The 19,136-nt window shown below is 36.0% G+C and overlaps 1 protein-coding gene across 1 annotated transcript in view; it reads left to right on the top strand.

Moving 5' to 3' along the window:
- Positions 1 to 19,136, top strand: part of LOC139729503 (late secretory pathway protein AVL9 homolog) — a 46,270-nt gene that overhangs the window by 13,743 nt on the left and 13,391 nt on the right. The window contains exons 3-7 of the mRNA XM_071640429.1: positions 3,026 to 3,146; positions 5,065 to 5,150; positions 12,716 to 12,787; positions 17,629 to 17,718; positions 18,828 to 18,935. Coding sequence (XP_071496530.1) covers positions 3,026 to 3,146; positions 5,065 to 5,150; positions 12,716 to 12,787; positions 17,629 to 17,718; positions 18,828 to 18,935 — 477 coding nt within the window. The remainder of the gene's footprint in view (positions 1 to 3,025; positions 3,147 to 5,064; positions 5,151 to 12,715; positions 12,788 to 17,628; positions 17,719 to 18,827; positions 18,936 to 19,136) is intronic.

Raw genomic sequence — 19,136 nt, 5'->3', positions numbered from 1 at the left:
TACAGTGCGCTGATGTCAGATTCATCTCAGATAGGCATGTAGCCTACAGTGTACCCGGAAAAAAAATCATGAAAAATATGGGTTGCGTATAGCAAACCTACACAAACGTGTACCATATATATATGCATGATTGTTTAAATAGATTCATGTAGGACAAATTCCAGTACATTGCATACAAATTTCCAGGCAGTGGAAGTGTGTCAGTTACTGTCATGGTAAATTGCAATTATGATTTACCACTTTTTATAACCATGTCAATATGTTTAGAGTCCTGGGGGTGTTTCATAAAGCTGTTCTTGCTGTAAAGTTACGAATGACTTAAGAACAACTGGTGATCAGTTCTTGTGTTGAATTATTGAAATTCTGATAAGTATAGCACATCAGAACTGATCACCAGTCATTCTTAAGTTGTTGGTAACATGAAGACCCAGCTTTATGAAACACCCCCAGGTTTGGCAAATAAATATGGGATCAGGATGGGGCACTCTTGCATGATGAATGCCAGTCAGTGTTTATAAAATGGAGGTATTAGGTATTTATAGCACAAGTTTATAGACATTTGTTTTGATGTGATTAGGGGCACATCATGGACAGGTAATTGATGTGAACAGGTCCTTTCCTGTTCCACCTCTTTCTGAACTTTTCCTGAAATTAGGCCACCACCCCTGGAGAGGAAGGGAGTCAAGATTATCAGATCTACTACAGTCCCTTAGCTTATTGACAAGAAGTAGATAAGTAATGGCCCAAGATCATATTCCATTTTGTTTTCTTTTTGTTTTGTTTTATGTGGTCACATCATAGAGTTTTGCGGCCTTAAATTTTCACAAATTGGAGCAGATGGCCTTTTCAGTGTGTGGCATGATTTTTTTTTTTTTTTTTTTTTTTTTGCAGTTGCCAATGGCATTTAGCACTTATAGTGTAGACAAGAAATTTTGTGTGCATTTTAATTTCGTGAATCTAGGCTCTCGTAAAATTCACAAAATTACAACAACAAAAAAGCACACAAAAAAATGAACATTTACAGTGAAGGGTATACACTACCCTGGTTTGTTAAGCAAGGCAGCATTACAAGTTGTACATGTAGGTTTAAACAAAATTATGAAGAAATATGAATAATTGTCATAATCATTATTGCCATCTGATAAGATTATTATTTTGATGTACAAATCCTTGTTTTCATCATCATCATCATCATCATCATCATCAATATCAATTGTGATAAGAATCATGTGTGTACACTGTAACTGTCCAGTAATCAAACAGTGAAAATGAGTGACAGAGAATTTGAGAAAGAAGATACGCTGTAGGAATTCTAAGCCAGCAAATATGTGTACATGTACATTATCACGTGATCTAGAAGGCTTTACATGTAGAACCTTATTTGCATGCATTGTGGTGTTATATTAGATTGTCAACTGATTTCCAAATCGCCAAAACTTCGCTTTCTTTTCTTTGCCATATTTACTACAAAGAATAGCATTCTACTTCTAAATGGGCAAATCTCTGATACAGTGCTAAATATTTTATTATACCCCCACCAAACGAAGTTTGAAGGGGGTATATAGGAATCAGCGGACGGTCGGGCGGTCGGGCATTCGGGCGGTCGGTCGGGCGGTCGGTCGGGCGGTCGGTCCGTTGCAAATCTTGCGTCGCGAACTACTTCCTCAGTTTTCAACCGATTCCCATAAAACTTGGCACAGATGTGTGCCTTGGGTCGTAGATGTGCAAGATGTATTTTTTGACGGTACCCAAAAGTACGTTGCCGTGGTAACGGCATATTATGGGCAAAAATGGGTACAAATCTTGCGTCGCGAACTCCTCCCACAGTTTTTGATCAATTTTTATGAAATTAGGTACAGATGTTCATCTGAATATGTTAATGTGCAAGACACATATTTCCGCAGTGGCAAAAAGTGCGTTGCCATGGTAACGGCATGTTATTGGTAAAATATAGGGCAAAATGCTTCATGGCAAAACTGCTTCATCAGTGTTCTTCCAATTCTCATGGAATTCATATTGAATGTTTGTCTTAGGATATAGGTCAGCATGACACATTTCTTGACAGTGACAAAAAGTATGTTGCCATGGTAACAGCTCACATATTATGAGCCAAAATGATGGAAAATTTTGTGTTGCAAACTACTTCCTCAGTTTTTGCCCAATTTCCATGAAACTTGGTACAGATGTGTGCCTTTGGTTGTAGATGTGCAAGACGCATTTTTTGACAGTACCCGAAAGTACGTTGCCATGGTAACGGCATATTAATGGCAGAAGATCAAGGAAAGATCTTGCAGATTTAACTACTTCCTCAGTTTTTTGACCAAAGCTTATGAAATGTGGCACACACCTTGATCTTGGTGGGAAGATGTGGAAGACATATTTTTCGGACGTGTCGGAAGCTGCGTTGCCATGGTAACGGCATATAAATGGCAGAAGATCAAGGAAAGATCTTGCGGATTGAACTACTTCCTCTGTATTCCACTGAAGCTCATGAAATGTGGCACACACATTGGTCTTGGTGGGAAGATGTGCAAGACATATTTTTCGGACGTGTCGGAAGCTGCGTTGCCATGGTAATGGCATTTAAATGGCAGAAGATCAAGGAAAGATCATTCCTTGGGTAAGACTGTCGTCACGGGGCGGGGGTATTAATCACCTTAAGTGATATTTCTAGTTTTTTTTATTATTATTTTTTTGTTGCATTGAACAACATTGATTGTCCGTTGAATGAATATAGATGACCACTGAGCAGTGAGCAACATTGAATGTCCATTGAATATTCAACATGGACACATTGTGCAGTGAGCAACACATCAATTATCCGTTGAATGCAAAATGTCTTCAATCCCTCAGTGAAGTCTCAGGTTAAAATGCCTGCAAGTACATCGCTGTTTCCTTTGAACAGAAAGGAACAAAAGCAAAAAGTGATTTCATAATGTCACTCGGAAAAGGTAAGTTGCTCAGCCCAAATAACAGTTGAAAGATGACAGATCTACTAACATTTATTCTTCTGCTTCTTTCTCAGGTTGACTTTTCTTATCCTACACTGATTGCTGATGAAACAAGCGAGATAAGTGAGGTCCCATCGGAATGGAAGCACTTGCCGTTTCTCGCTCTACCGGACGGGGCCCACAACTACGAGGAAGGTATATTCTCAAAAATAGGAAATTACGTTACAGAATTATCAGACTCAAATTTCTAGAAGTATCTTTATACCTGGTTCTACAGAAAAGCTACAGCAAAAGTGTCACAGTGTGGTTTATTTGTATGCAAAGTACTTTAAATTTTCTGCCAGAAATAAAAAGAAATCATTAGATATTTACCAATTTTTAAATAAATCGAAGAAAGTAGATGAATATATGTCTGGGAAAAAGAGGTTTTGTATCCAATATTGACTTTAATCATATTCATATTATTCAGACTTTGTTGCTGCCTGTCAAATTGTACCATTTGTTTTTATGTATCATGATATCTGAAATTTATTTGTACCTAAATTATGACAAGTAAATGAAATTTCTGTATGAAAAAAAAACAACAAAACTACGAGGAAGGTTTGTCTTGAATGAACATTGCAGCTCACATAATTAATAATCTTAACTTGTAAAGATGGGAGTAGATGATGTTTGTTCAGAAATCCAGGCTTTGATTTGTTGCAATATGAGAGGGGACTGATATGCTATAACAATGCATTAATGTTTGTGAATTGGCTCACTGATATTTATGGGTTTTAGACAATGTCTCTTTAATAATGATGAAATATATGTTCAGGCCACAGCTATTAAAGTCAATGCATAATTTGTTGGCTGAGAATGAGAAGGGCGTTAAGGTGCCTCAAACAGTATCGCTTTAGTGGCAACTTAACACCCTTGTCATTCTCGGCCAACGAATTTATAGAATTATGTACTGACTAAAAAATGCTTGCCATTCCAACATTTTTAAAACCAGAGTCATTCTGTAGCATCAAATTTCAATGCTGAAAGTATGACTAAGCATTTACCTGTATCATACCTGGTACTGTAGATGCTGAATATTTGTGAGGTTTTTATTTTCACGAATTTTGTGAGTCAGGTGCTATTCGCGAAATTAAAGACACGCGAAAATAATGACTCTGATCCCAATGAATGTGACGCGCATATATACATTTCTCCATTCAGTACAGTAGATACCTACTCCATGATCGCAAATTTAACCACTCGCGAAATCTTTGGGAAGTCCCCATTCGCGAAAATTTAGACTCGGTAAATGTATGGCGTATACAGTATCTCATTAGACCGGGGAGGGCCCTGGTAAGACCTGTCATGAGGACATAATTGTTATTTTGTTTATTATTAGTAATATTAAAATTTGTATCACTTTACCTGTTTTCATTCACCAACGTGCCATGAAAATCAAGCACAGCTATTAACACTGCTGTTTGAAGACATTTCTTGGCCATATATGTAGTTTTAACTGTAGGGCTTGGGCTCTCTTAATAGCTCTCTAGCGACTCGAAGAAACAGACGGGACAGCACACAACTTGCTCTAATATTCTAATATTGTTCATTGTTATGTCGGAGTACACATCTGAACAAATATTGGCGAGGAATTCAAAAAGATGCTTACCAGTAAAGACTTTACAATGATACAACCAGGACACAAAAACTGCACAAAGTATGTGTTGGTTGATAGGTGGTGTTTAACTGATGATACTGGATATTTCTCTGTTAATAAATGTATGGTATTTCTCATTATCCAAGTATCAGCATTTGGAAACCTATTAGGCAAGACATTTGGAAGTAATAAAAAAAAAATGTCATGATCAGCTTTTAAAAAGTTCATAAAACCTACCTGTATAGACATAATATTTACATGTCAATGAAAAGTTGATGTGTTATCCTTGAGAAGGCATAGATCTTCACTATTACTATTCAATATATCCCTGCAATCGAGAGTTAATTTAGATGATCCATTGACCAGTTTTGTTGTTTATGCTAGAGGAGAACATGCGAAAGTGCCTCAGAAAATCAGTATGATTGATTTACATGTCTTATATCATTTTTGTTTTGTATTGTTTTGTTTGTGCAGATACCATCTACTTCCACTTACCAGGAAGGGGTAAACATATGGGTACTGTGTATGGTGTTTCCTGTTACCGGCAAATCAAAACACAGGTTAGTCCATGCACCTTATCTCAGGGGTGGGTGGTAACTTTCAATTACTAGTAATACACCACCTAGAAAGAATGTAGCTATCCAATTGATCAATTGCCCATCATGTATCATTCAGTTAAAAGTTCCATCGTATGCTCTAGCTGTCAACCGCGCCATTTTGTTTGAGCAAAAGTGGATAGCGCATGGCTGACGTCACCAATTTATATTGACTCCCATGTCAAACTCATCACTGACTTGAAGTTTTTGTTCCATTGCATGGCTCTGATGTCACAATAAACAAGCATTTGCCACACACACAACAATTACAAGCGGGCTTACAAGCGTGTACTTTTGTCACTCATTTTTGTAAACAATTTCAGCAACTGATGGGTTTCGCGTGACTGTGACTTGCGGCTACTCATTCGTCTTTCATGGAAAATGGTTGCCATTTCTGCGCTAAATTCAAGAATCTGTGTGGACACCCCTCTATTAACGTTCAAGGTGTTGCATAAAACAAATCGTGTATTTTCTTTACTTGTGCAATGGAACAAGATTTTGCACTCGGTGAAAGATGAGGCGCACTATTCAACTCGGCTTCGCCTTGTTGAATAGAGTCTCTGTCTTTCACCTCACGTGAAGTCTTGTACCATTGCACTTGTGACAATTCACTGTTTGTATACTTTAGCATGTTGCACAAAAAACAACAACAAAACAAAAACAAAATTTGGATATTGAACGTGATGTATATTATGCACGGAGATCACATCAAAAGTGCAAAGTCCTTTGTGGTCAGGGGCCTAGGGCCATCAGGGTGTAGAACCTGGAAGCTCAAAGGGTCGCTAGATGCCCATTGGTGCTGCCTTTGTCACCTCCCCCTCCCCCTTTTTTAAACAGTGGATCACAGGTACAGAACACTTTGTGTTTTCATTTAATTTTCATATTTCTGGCATGATGGAAAACACTTACGTTGCCTCTTTCAGAAAGCAGGGGGAATTATATTAATCTGAACATGGGTCAGTAACAAGTCAAGGAACGTGTTGAATTTTGTGGACAGATTTCAACAAAATTTCATTTTTATGAAAAGTACACATTCCCTCAACTTGTTACTGACATAAAATGTTAAAGGCAATATTATTCCCCCTGCTTTCCAAAAGAGGTATAAACAGTCAAGTGCTTTTTTTACTGTGCTATTGATATAGAAAGTGAAAATATTTTCTGTATATATCTTCTATGTATTTCTGTATATTTTCTGTATATATTGTTCTTCATATGTGAGACCACAAACTGTAGTGGTCTTCTCATCCAGCAGCAACTGTTAACATCAACACTTTAATAGTTCATAACTGTTTAACGGATTGTCCAATTTTCCTTAAACTTTCACTGATTTGTTCTACTATTATTGCTGCATGCACTCAATCCACATGTATATTTAGGTTTCATTTTCCATTAAAGATCTTCCTCCTTGAATCTTGAGTTCCTGTAAAGATATGTCAGGGCATTACAATCAAACATTTGTCCACTCATTTTTAAATTGGCATTTGGACAATTAAGTGTTCTACATTTGTATGCATTCAACAGGCAAGAGCCCACTCATTTTACTTGTTGAAAAGCAAGTTTTAGTTGTCCTGGGGGGTGTTTCATAAAGCTGTTCGTAAAGTTACGAATGACTTACAAGCGACTGGTGATCAGTTCTTGTGCTGAATTATGGAAATTCTGATAAGTATAGCACATCAGAACTGGTCACCAGTAGCTCGTAAGTTGTTCGTAACTTTACGAACAGCTTTATGAAACAGGGCCCCGGGGCCACAGGGTGTGAAAGCTCCGGTTTATATCACTTTTGAATGCTCTGTGTGGAGCTGTGGTTTAATTTTATAGTTCTATCTGTAATGAGTGACAACCTACTCTTCATACTTATGAGGATCACCTTTCCCTTCTTTTTGTTTGTTTTTCCTTGGTTTGAGGTGGATATCAAAAATGAGAGTAGGAAATGTAAGAAACCTTTTCACCTCTTGAAAATGTTGGATTCATTTAGAGTAAAAAGAAAAAAAAAAGATAGGAGGGAAATAATTAATCCTCCAAAGAGGAAATGGTTAATTAACTCATGTGATAGTGATCGACCGCAGGAGCTCTCAAATGCTCTAGCTGTGAGCTGTTTTGTCTGAAGGAGGGTGGCGACAAGAAAGCCAATACTTTTATACCTTCATCATTCTGATCAGGGCTGCTCCAATTGCCCATAATAGCCTATTAGTGCCTAATCCTTTCTCATCAGCTTAAATTAGTCTTAAGAACGAGTTCGGCCTCTTTCTAGAATAGAGCTAAACTATACCAGTTTGTGCTGGACTGATTGTACATCCATACTGCCTGTGAAGCAAATGCAATCACTTTATTTTGGCAGCACTTCTCAAATTTGCAGCATTTCTCAAAGTGCAACTCCGTATTCAAATACAAACTAGAGATTGTAATTTGTCATCACTGACAAATTAAGGTGATCCGATTTTTTTTTATCAATGATTCGAGTCCTGATCGCAATAGGCATGACCATACAAGTTTCATCTGTGTTTAGAGACATTGGCCGTGTGATGTTTGCATTCTCATTTAGAAAAGGGAGTCATATCTGCCATCTTTGGTACCAAATTCTGTATACACTGAATAACGAAGATACAGCAATGAATACATATGACCTTTGACCCACCTTTGCACTCCCAAGATTGCATCTGATGAAATAGTGGTTATTTTGTGAAATGATTCTCGCGACATCGTCTATACGTGTGAAAAATATGGGAAAGATAGGACAGGTATTCACTAAGATACAAGATGAAACATGTATGACCTTTGACCCTAATTTACATACCCAAGATGTTGTCCGATCTAGTAGTTGTTATTTTATGAAATAATGTTCGAGACATGAACTAAACATGTGCAAAATATGGGGGTGATAGGGCGTGTTTTTCTTGAGTTATTGCAAAGAAAGTTGCAGAAAGAAAGAAATATCTCAATACATAGAAGATAAGCTTTAATTTCAACCAATTTTTTATCGTAATTCCGACATCGTATGAAAAAACCAAGGAAATGAAACGATAGCGCAAAGTCTCAGCTACAATATATTAAAATCTGGGAGAAATTCACCGAAGGGTAAGTGAGCTAGTGCTCGATAAAGACAATCATGTCAATTTTCACATTAAAGAAAATTCCCTCCCATAGAGATAACACGTCATAACGAAGATACAAAAAGAAGTACATATGACCTTTGACCTCAATTTGCACAGACAAGATGGCATCTGAGTAAAAAGTGATTATTTTGTGAAATGATCCTTGTAACATGGTCTTTGCGTGTGCAAAATATGGGAAAGATAAGACATGTATTCACTAAGATACAGGGTGAAACACTTATGACCTTTGACCCTACTTTACATACCCAAGATGGTGTCCGATCAAGTAGTTGTTATTTTATGAAATAATGTACGTGACATGAACTAAACATGTGCAAAATATAGAAGTGATAGAGGCCGTTTTTCTTGAGTTATTGCAAAGAAAGTTGCAGAAAGAAAGAAATATCTCAATACATCGAAGATAAGCCTGAATTTCAACCCAATTTTTTGACGTGATCCCGACATCGTATGAAAAAAACAAAGGGCACACTTACGGTAGCGTAAAGTCTCAGCTACAACATATTAAAATCTGGGAGAAATTTACCGAAGCTTAAGTGAGCTAGTGCTCGATAAAGATAGTCATGTCAATTTTCATTTCCAGAAAAACTGCACTCCCATAGAGATAACACGTAAACTGGTCAAATTTGACAAGATTACTTTTAATCCATTTTTACGAGGCGATACCGTTATCCAATCAGAACACTGTAATCTTATGTTTGAATGAACATTAAATAAGCTACATCATACTGAAATCTGGGTGAAAATTGACAAAGGACTAGTGAGATACGCTCGAATGAACTTGAAATTTGATGACGTCATTTTGAAAATTTACTTTTTTTACTTTATTAAGAAATTTGATATCTTTTAATCATTTTGTCAGCGTTGCCAACCCATGAAATGACATGTACAACTCATCAATTTTCAAAATATGTATAGAAAATGGGGGGTCACCGTCCATCCTGACGAGTAAAATCGGATTTAAAATTGGCAGTTTTTGGCATAGTTGTACTGTATATCGCCATTGACGCGCGCGCGGAATTTCAACTTTGACGGGCCCGTATGACGTCATATTGAGTCGGATTGACTTGAAACTTGGTAGAAATATTCCTTGACATTTCAGGCAGCCGATACGTGTGAAAAAACGGGAAATTTCAATTGCATATAAGCTGTGCGTGCGTATATGCGCGCGCGCGTACGCGTCCGTCCGATTTTTTCAATTTTTCAAAAAATGCTCCAAATGGTCTGAAACGTGTGCAAAAAAAATTTGAGCTCGATTTGAGCATACAAATATTTCAACGCGCGCGTACGCGCACGTACCAAGAGAAAATGTGAATTTTGAGAATATGAGTAGAATGCGCATAACTTGAAATATATGTGACGTAAATTTCATTGAAAAACTTCATTCCATTAATGAGATATGACTGAAAATGTGTTTTCATATAATGACGTCATAGTGACGTCACGGTCGACTGATCACTTTGATTTTAGTTCGATTGCCGTCTTTGGGACACGATACATACATGGTATAAGTTTGAAATTGATAGGCAGAGTACTTTCTGAGCTAACCTCTGCACAACTTTTGGGGAGAAATAAAGAAAGAAGAAGAAGAAGAAAGAATCCGTACAGATACAATAGGTGATCCGAGAGGATACTCGGATCACCTAATTATGTTGAAAAATATGATGAATTGTGATTTTCTGCTTTGCTTTCTTGCCAGGTGAGCAGAAAACGGTATTCAGAAAGTGACAAGCACTGAAATTGCAGAGTGAATTTAGTACAACAAAAATTTGCATACTTCTAGTGAAGACAAAGAAAATCTGCAATATCTGTATATAGCGCTGCTAGAGATTGTTCTTTTTATGCAAAGTATAAGAAGCAAATGTAATAGAATATGCAAAATTTACAGAAGAGTTGACACAGAAACTTTTACAATTGCTTCATTTCTAATTAAAATGAGTAGCTTGAAGGATGTGAGTGTTCCCTTTAACCCGTCAAGCCTTTTGGAGCTTTGCTGCAAAAATAATCATCTTGTTATGATTTCAAGCAGCACCTCTGAATTTCTTCATATTTTGATATATCAAAACAATTTCAATAGATGGAACATATCATTTCATGAGAGAACTTAATATTCATTTTGTTGCAGATTTCTTTCTGCTCTGTATACAAATGCGTCTATTAATAATAGACGCATATGTATACAGAGCAGAAAGAAATCTGCAACAATATGGTATGTAATAGAGAGAGAGAGCAAGAGAGGGAAACATCATTCTTACAAAATGTGCTGCTAATTAAAAGAATCTGTTGAAAATGTAGTTATTAAGAGGCCTCAAAATTGTGCACTGAAAAGTATGTGATCAACAATGAACTGAAATGGAAAATGATTTTTTTTTTTGTATGTCTCAGCCACAAAGTGTCGCTAGAGGCCATAATGTTTTTTTCATTGTCTGTCCATTTGTCTGTCTGTCCGTCTCTGTCTGTCTGTGGATGATGTGCAGTGTACACTTGTACCTTTGAAAACTGTTTGAGGTATCCTCATGAAACTTGGCTCATGTATGTTTAAGCATGTGCTCAATGTCAAAGGCCATAAGGTCAAGGTCAAATCTTAAAATTTTAGTTTTTCTTGCATATCTTTGCAATGCCTAAAGGTATTTTCATAGAAAAACTTTTTAGTTGATACATGTTACCAGATAAAGCTTTGCTAGGGAAAGTTTTAGGTCATAGGGTCAAAAGTCATACAAGAAAAGCTAAAATTTCACATTTTCCTCCGTATCTCAGAAATGGCTATTTACAAAAGTGTAAGTTCTTTTCATGAAACTTAGCACATATGTATTGTCTGATAATGATTTTCTTTGGAAGGTTTGTCTGATAATGATTTTCTTTGGAAGGTTTGTCTGATAATGATTCTCTTTGGAAGTTTTGGGTCGTGGGGTCAAAGTTCAAGGGTCAACGGTCAATCGCATTGTTCACTATGACTTGGACACTTGAGCACTTGGAGATGAAAGATGTGTGAGGAAATCTGACTTACAATATAGCATCAATATTTTTTTTTTACTAATTACAATTTGCAAGGTAATGTGGTCACAAGTGATCCATTCACTCATTTTCGAAGAACTACAATTGACAATACCAGGAAACTTTCCAGATTTTGTGTTGACTGAATATTTTGATTCATTGTGTTGCTTGGCATTTTGAATACAAGGGAAGTGTGCACTGAAACTGAATAAATATATATAACTGGGAAGTCATCAGAAATGAGAGGAAAAAACAGTGTCTGAAAGATTTTACTGCTGAAAGAAATGTGAAACTTCCAACCATTTCTGGTTCTATTTATGGTCTGAGTCATGAATTTCACACAATATCATTTCCACATCATTGCAATTCTCAGGTAAAATCAAATCAAAAGTAGAAATGCTTGGTAAATTGGTTTCTCCTTCAACATGTGATATGGAAATGTAAACTGAGGAAATTCCTCTAATGGAAATTCTGGCATCGTGCTGACAGTTGCAAATTTTTTTAGTTTACTCTGTATTTAAAAAGTTTATAAATGTTTAACAGGTTTCATAACAGTTCTATAGTTCTACTGATTACCGTCATCAAGATATAAATATTGTTTGTAATGTACATCTGGAGTGACTTATATATGTATGAGTAAAACGTGTGTGTATGTATGTATGTTAATGTATGTGTGTATTTTGCTGGTTGTCATCATTAGATTTTCTCTGAATTTCACTGGAAAATTCATATCAGAGAAAGAATAGATGAACTGGTTATATTCATGAAATTAGTACAAAACCAGAAAGAGATATAAAAAAATGTGAACTTCACTCTTTTATATCTTCTCTGGGATTTGTTGCTAATTTGTAGGTACTGTTTACCATTGGGGGGCAGTGATTTGTTTTAAAAAAAAGTTCCAAGTTATCACATTTCATGCATACAATGTATGTGTAGGTCACTTCTATCACAAAACATTCTACCATATCAAAATTTTCCATTAAAGTCTAAAATATATGGAGATATCATTATTTTTCTCAATAAACCATAACTGTAGCTCTTCTTGAAACAATTTGAATATAACTATTGTTCACATTTTGTATTTCTAACAATTTACTTAACATTGATAATACTGAAAATGTTTGAATTGGTTGTTTCTATTCCTAACTCACATTTTAGAACTATTTTGAAGCACTAAAGCTGGGTTTTTGTTTCATCTGCAAATGGCAATTAATGCCTTTAAGAATCAACTCTACATTTAGCATTTAGGAGGCTTTTACAAATACTGATAATTGTAACCAAAACAAATAATTACATATGGATAACAGAGGACTGAAATGAAATATTGTTTTTTTTTAACTTTCCCTTTAGTATGAAATCTGACAATGAATAGTGAAACTCTATTAACTACTAAATTATGAATATTTTCATTTTTTGTCCTCACAGGATCTTCTGTCTAAGACTGCCGATGTTACACGTGGAACTGTGCAGAAAAGTGTATGCGTCCTGAGCAAATTGGTAAGAAATAACACTTGGATAACTCTCTCTCTCTCTGAAGAAAGACCAGTGTAGGCCTACAGTCTAATTCAGTGCCATATACTGTGAAACACAGTATTTTAGCGGCTTGAAATTTTCGTGAGTTGCCTCTAACATTCAGTGCATATAGTGTAGACAAGAACTTTCTGGTGCATTTTCATTTCATGAATCTTGGCTCTCACAAAATTCGCATGATTAAAATGCACCGAATATTCCTCGATTTACAGTATATACATATGCTATAGCATTGTATCTGGTGAAAAGGAAAGAACCCATTCACATTTTAGTTTTCTCAAAACATTTATTTTGTATAGAAAGCATGAAGAAGGGAGGAAATGGAATAGATCTTAACTTGATATAATTTGCATATATTGCAATTTTTATTAAAGCCAAGTGTTTAAGCCACGATGTAGATTTGACAAGAATATGTTTTACATCCTTAAAAAAAGGAATTAAGAAAAAATATATATATATTACCCTTCTGACTTATGACACTTCATTCATGGTGATCATGTAAAACTGAAAACATTACCCACCTGCTAAAAACCATGAGTATGTGATGAACAAGTGTTTGCGTGGACACAGACCACAGAACTGATGTTTTAACAGAAATCCGATCCTCCAAAAGTTTGTTGACAAATGGCGTTTGCATGTTACAATCCTCATTTCCTCTCATGTCATAAGATGTCTCAGTTTTTGCTTTTTGGTCAATTTCCAAACCATACTTAAAAGATCAGAATGTGAGATCTTTGATTACCCTCAAGCTGCTATATACCCAAACTTGGCAGCAGTACTAGTGTAATCATAGGTCATTTTTATAATTATTATTCTTCAGAGATTCAAGGTTTGTATAATCTTCGCCTTGCTAGATTTATAAATAAAAGATATTATGACTGGAAGCATGCATGCCAAAGTTGGGAAATATGTTTGTTCTGTCGTATTTGTGAAATTTCAGTGTTGTGAGGCCTCCTTCCTTCCTGTTCATTCTGTATTAAATGTTTGGAAATTATACTCTGATAGAAATCCAGACTATTCTATCTATTTTTAATTCATTACACATTATGTATTGTATAGACTACATTAAGAGGATATGAGTTCAGTTGTTTCAAACTGAATGTGATGATGTCATTATGCTTAAATGCCTTCATCTTTAAAAGGCTGCTCTGTTTTGAGAAAAGTCCACCAGGGATTACTTCCCTTTATGATTATCATAAGATTTACTTTCAGAAATTTTGCCCAGCAGTTGTGCATTTAGACACACAGAAATGTATTAGTGGGACTGCATCTGAAACATGTCTTCTGTGTTTTTTGTTTTTTTTAACTTGCCCTTCTTCTCTCAAGTTGCAGGTCTATGAATTATATTTGTCCACTCGCAGTTTCTATAACAATTCAAATTTGATTTGAAAATCACTTATGAATACGCTACAGGATGGATAAGGCTTCTCACAAAGGGAGAATATAATTTTGATTTAAAAAAAAATAATTAAAATCATTCAGTGAAGATGTTCTGTAGAAAATATATACATAATGCAAAAGAGGATAGAATACATTGATACAATACAATAACGTGTGAGGATTACAAACACAGATGAACAAGTGGTACCGGTAGTAGGCAAGATGTACTCAAAATGTAATACTTGACATTAGGAGGTGCCAGTACAAAGATGAAGCAGTAGTGTAAAGAGAACCAAGTAATATCTACTTTAATTCATACTGGTTAATGTAATTAGTCGTATTCAAAGAAGTGCATGAACACACACACACATGTACATTATTGTAAATCATACACATTCAATGTATATGAACACAAATATTCATCAAACACACAGACCTGGTGTAGGAATTTTGTGTGCAATGCACTTTATAGCATGTACAAATGTACACTACACTGTATATTTACATACAATTTACAATGTATGCATTGTGCATGCTGCTCTCATAGCGTAAACTCTTGAACCTTGAATCTGGAGGGTTCCCTCAATAGGATAACTAGTCATAGTAAAGAGCACTGAAAGTTGTTAGCACTCACAGTCTCCTCACTCCCACACAGTAGTGCTTGTGTGTCGACCTTTTGGCTCAGAAATTGTGAAGAGAGTTACATGTATATGAATTATTGTTTTTGATAGGTCATACCCTCCTAGGGAAGATACACACTTATTTGGAACTCGACTGTACTTGTAATATATCTTTTACTGTACCTTCATCATTATTTTTAGAACTATGAAAAGTAATATATCTTCTGTTTTTTAAGAGCAGTTAATACAGCCAAAAAAAAAAAAAGATTAGTCATCGTGAATCCAGTAGGAATGTACTGTTTTCGTGACTTCTACAGTTGTACGCAGTATGAAGTGTGAACATAACTTTAGTGACATCTAGCCATTATGAATCCAATAGGATTGCTCAGTGCTTTGTTTTTGTACACCGTGTAGGCCCTACTGGTTTGGTGAATTGTACACGGTGTAGCAGTGTGAACATAACTCTAGTGACATCTTATCTAGCAGATTATATAGTGAAAATTGAGATGGAGAAATGTTTGATCCAACAAAAGTTGGCTATGGTTTGACGAATTGATTTTATTACATTTGTGTGAATAAAATGTTTAGGCCTACATAATATTTTACGTATATTGACATTGCAAATTTTTGATATTATACAATGTATCTTAACTTCGAATGTTTTGATTTTGCCACTTTGTTGTAATAAATGAAAGTGATGCTTTGTACATATTTCAAGCCCTATAGTGACCATATTTATAGCTGCATCCCAACTAGTCTCATCAACATTTGTGTGACTGTCTTTCAGGAAAAACATGCACAGTTACAGTGTTCATCATTATGTACCTTGCTTTCCAGCTTAAGTCATAGTATAAATTCATTGATACCATTAATATAATAGTGAATTGAGTCCACTTTATGAGATATGTCCAGTGTACGATGCGAAAGGTTTTACTTTGGAAACTGGGTTTATGGTTCTTCAGTGTTGTTACACAAATGTACTTGTTACAGGCTTACTACTAGAAGACTTCAACATTACGTAGTTTTGTAGAACTAAGTTTGATAGATGCCACACATTCAAATGATTGTGTGTTTGCCAAAACTGTCATTTACATTACATCCACCAACATGGACTAATATGATTCAAGTGTTATGTTGCTTCTTCATTTCTCAAGTCCTAAGTTCTTGTCAATTTACAATAACAAGATGCATACAGGGCTAAAAATACAATGTAGTCAAAAGATCTAGAGTTTTATGTTGCCAAAATATTATGTTTAATTTTATTCAATAGCAAAAATATTCTCCCAGTGTACCAGTACAGATATGCCAAGAGAAATAGAGTGTTAGGTTTTACATTACAATAGACCTTTTAGATTGCTGCTTGCTTGTTTCTATAATTGTTTCCCCCAAATTTTCTTTGAATATAAATGACATTTTCATGAAATGCCACATTGTTTATAGAGAGCAAAGAGGTGTATGTCCTTTATTTTATAATGACCATCCCAATTGCTTTTGACGTTGCTGTGGATTGGTCTTCTAATTGCTCAGCACTGTGAATCAGATACAGTGCCATCCATCTACGCGTATGCTACCAATGGTGCTTGCAACAAAAAAAAGTACAGTCATAAGTATACAATGCAATGAATGAGGTTTCACTTTCATAACCATGATGATGAGGGTATTGATTTAAAAAAAAATTGTAGTAATTCCCTGGTGTATCACGAGGGACATGCTGGTGAGCAAGACTTGTTTGGTGTACACTGTATTTAACATATTGTAAGTGCCTCAAACAGAAAGGGACAATTGTATTTTGTATTTTATATCACTGTCTTCAGGGCACCGTTCAATGGAAGTTGTCAGCATTGACAAGTTGTCAGTCTGTGACAACTACCAGTGTGGTATTAAACAGTCATTGACTAGACCTTCTCAACCACTCAAAACCAAGGATTTTACTAAAATTGTCATTGACTGACAACTTGTCAGGGCTGACAACTTTCATGAAACGGTGCCCTGGTCTATCTTCAAGTGGCAACACTATGCAATGTATACTGGTACACATATACATGTACCATCATTTCTGGTCGTGTTATAAGAACATAAAGGTGACAACCACTTCTGTACTGCAAGAAGAAAAAGCTTGGTCATGGACGTGAAACACTGTGTGTATGTACATGTTGTATGTGGTCATGTAATGCTACATATGTATGTTCAGCGACTCCAGCTCTTCTGCTTTTTATGGGAGATCACCTATCGAAAGAAGATCCAAAAAGCAAAACAAAAAATAAAACCTCCATTCCTGTGCTTGAGTTTAAATTCCCCCCACTCAAGCAGTATGGACTCCCTCTAAATTACACATTTTCCTCTGTAACATAGAATTTGGCCTACAAGACCTATTTAAATGAAACAATGAAGCAGCAAGCAGCAATAGGAGGTCAGTATAATCTGTCATCAGCCACTGGTAGTGACCGTAGGGTACACTTACAACTTGTAGGTATCGTCTTTGAAGCTACAGTACAAAATTATCAAGTTACAAAACTGCTGTAGATAGTAAGTGAAGAGTAAGGGCTTTAATAAACAAATTATTGCCAGATTAACTTCTATGAAATCTTGGTTGAAAGAGATTTATCTCATTCATAGTGTTTGAGGTATCCCAGTCTTATTCAGAATTTATTCTGGAAGATCAAGATGGTGCCATGTGTATAAAGATAAACCTTAAAACTAGAGCACTTGAAAACAGAATTTTAATTTCCATTTGACCGAATCTTTTCATGATTATTATAGTAAAACAAGTCTGAGCACTGGTTTCTTCTGCTTTTGTTTTACTCTCAGCCACTGTATGGTGTTATCCAGGCCAAGCTCCAATTGATCACGCACGCCTATTTCTGCGAGAGGGATTTTTCCAAGACCAAAATACTCCAGGTGAGTGAGTCATAGCGACTTTCTCCTCCCCTGGGAGGAAGGGGGAATGAGGGAGATGAGGCCTGGAGACTGTCTAGTCAGACACCATCGAAGGCAATTCCAAAGTTTTGCTCACATTTCAAGGAAAGAACTGCACTCCTCTGCCAATGCCATGGTGTTCTGCCATCAATTCAATACTGTATACACCATATATTTAGCGAGTCTAAATTTTCGCAAATTCCCGCCTCCAATTTCATGAGTGGTTAAATTCGCGATCGTGGAGTACAGCACTGATCGCAAAAATGTGCGTGCACATCACATTCATATCAGGATCAGAGTCAATATTTTTGCATATCTTTGAATTCGCGAATAGCCCCCGACTCGCAAAATTTGCAAAAAATAAAAACCTCGCAAAATATTTGGCGTATACGGTAAGTCACACATATAATTGATTTCTTTTCTTCTCACCTTTGTCTCCTTGTCTTCCTCTCCTCTTTCCTTCTTTTTTTAATTTCTTTTTACTCCTTAATTTACTTTTCTTTTCTCCCTTTCATTTCTAGGAAAGAGCTGCATTCCTTTCTGACTCTGCCATTCTCTTTATGATCAGTTTCCTGAAGATATTGATGATTTCACTTTTCTTCTTCTTTTATTTCTTTTTCTTCTCCTCCTCCTCTTCCTCCATCTTCTTCTTCTCTTTGTTATGGATATGAATGGGGTTAAAGGGATGATATAGCCTGGTTGAGATGGGGCTTCAGGTTTCCATTTTTTTTTCTAGCACTATTTGGAAACATTGCTTACATTGTATTACCCCTCAGTTGGTGGAATGAAGTTTCCAGGTAAGGTTTTTGCATTTATGAAAGTGTTGAATTGCCAGGTATTGACAACTGAATGATTATCAGTTTGGAAAATATTAAAAAATATTTCATTTAACAAATTAGAAGCTTATTTTCGGTACCTTGGTTCACTCTCCACAATCTGTTACACAAAGTTGGGCATGAACAAACTTCAGAATTTGTGTGTTGTGTTTGTTTGTGATTGCCGACATGATCCAGACTACATGAATGTAAAATTTAAATGAGGGACAATGGGATTTGTACTCAGACACATATGTTCTTTTCTTCTCTGAACAGGAATTCTATGAGAGTCTAAACAGCTCTGTACCGCGGTCCATGCCGACTGACTCCCAAGTTTTCCTCGGTCTGTCCCTGAGGGAACTGGTCTTGACGTTCAAGCACAAGGTATGCGTTTCTGTTGATACCCTACCAAGTTTGTAGCTTTAACCCATTGAGGATGGTCTGATTTTCCTATAACAAGCATTTCACATAGACACCTGCCGAAGTAGCCTTGATACTAGACTTCAGTGGGTTAAATATGTCCACTTTAATACCTGCTTCAACCACAACAGCAACAACACAATTGAATAAGTTTAGAGAATAAAC

The sequence above is a fragment of the Diadema antillarum genome, unplaced genomic scaffold (assembly GCF_040938485.1).
Source record: "Diadema antillarum isolate AM-2024a unplaced genomic scaffold, OU_Dant_1.0 seq00000244_RagTag, whole genome shotgun sequence".
Taxonomy (NCBI): Eukaryota; Metazoa; Echinodermata; class Echinoidea; order Diadematoida; family Diadematidae; genus Diadema; species Diadema antillarum.
The sequence above is the reverse complement of the archived record's forward strand: the minus strand, read 5'-3'. Positions and strand labels throughout refer to the sequence as shown.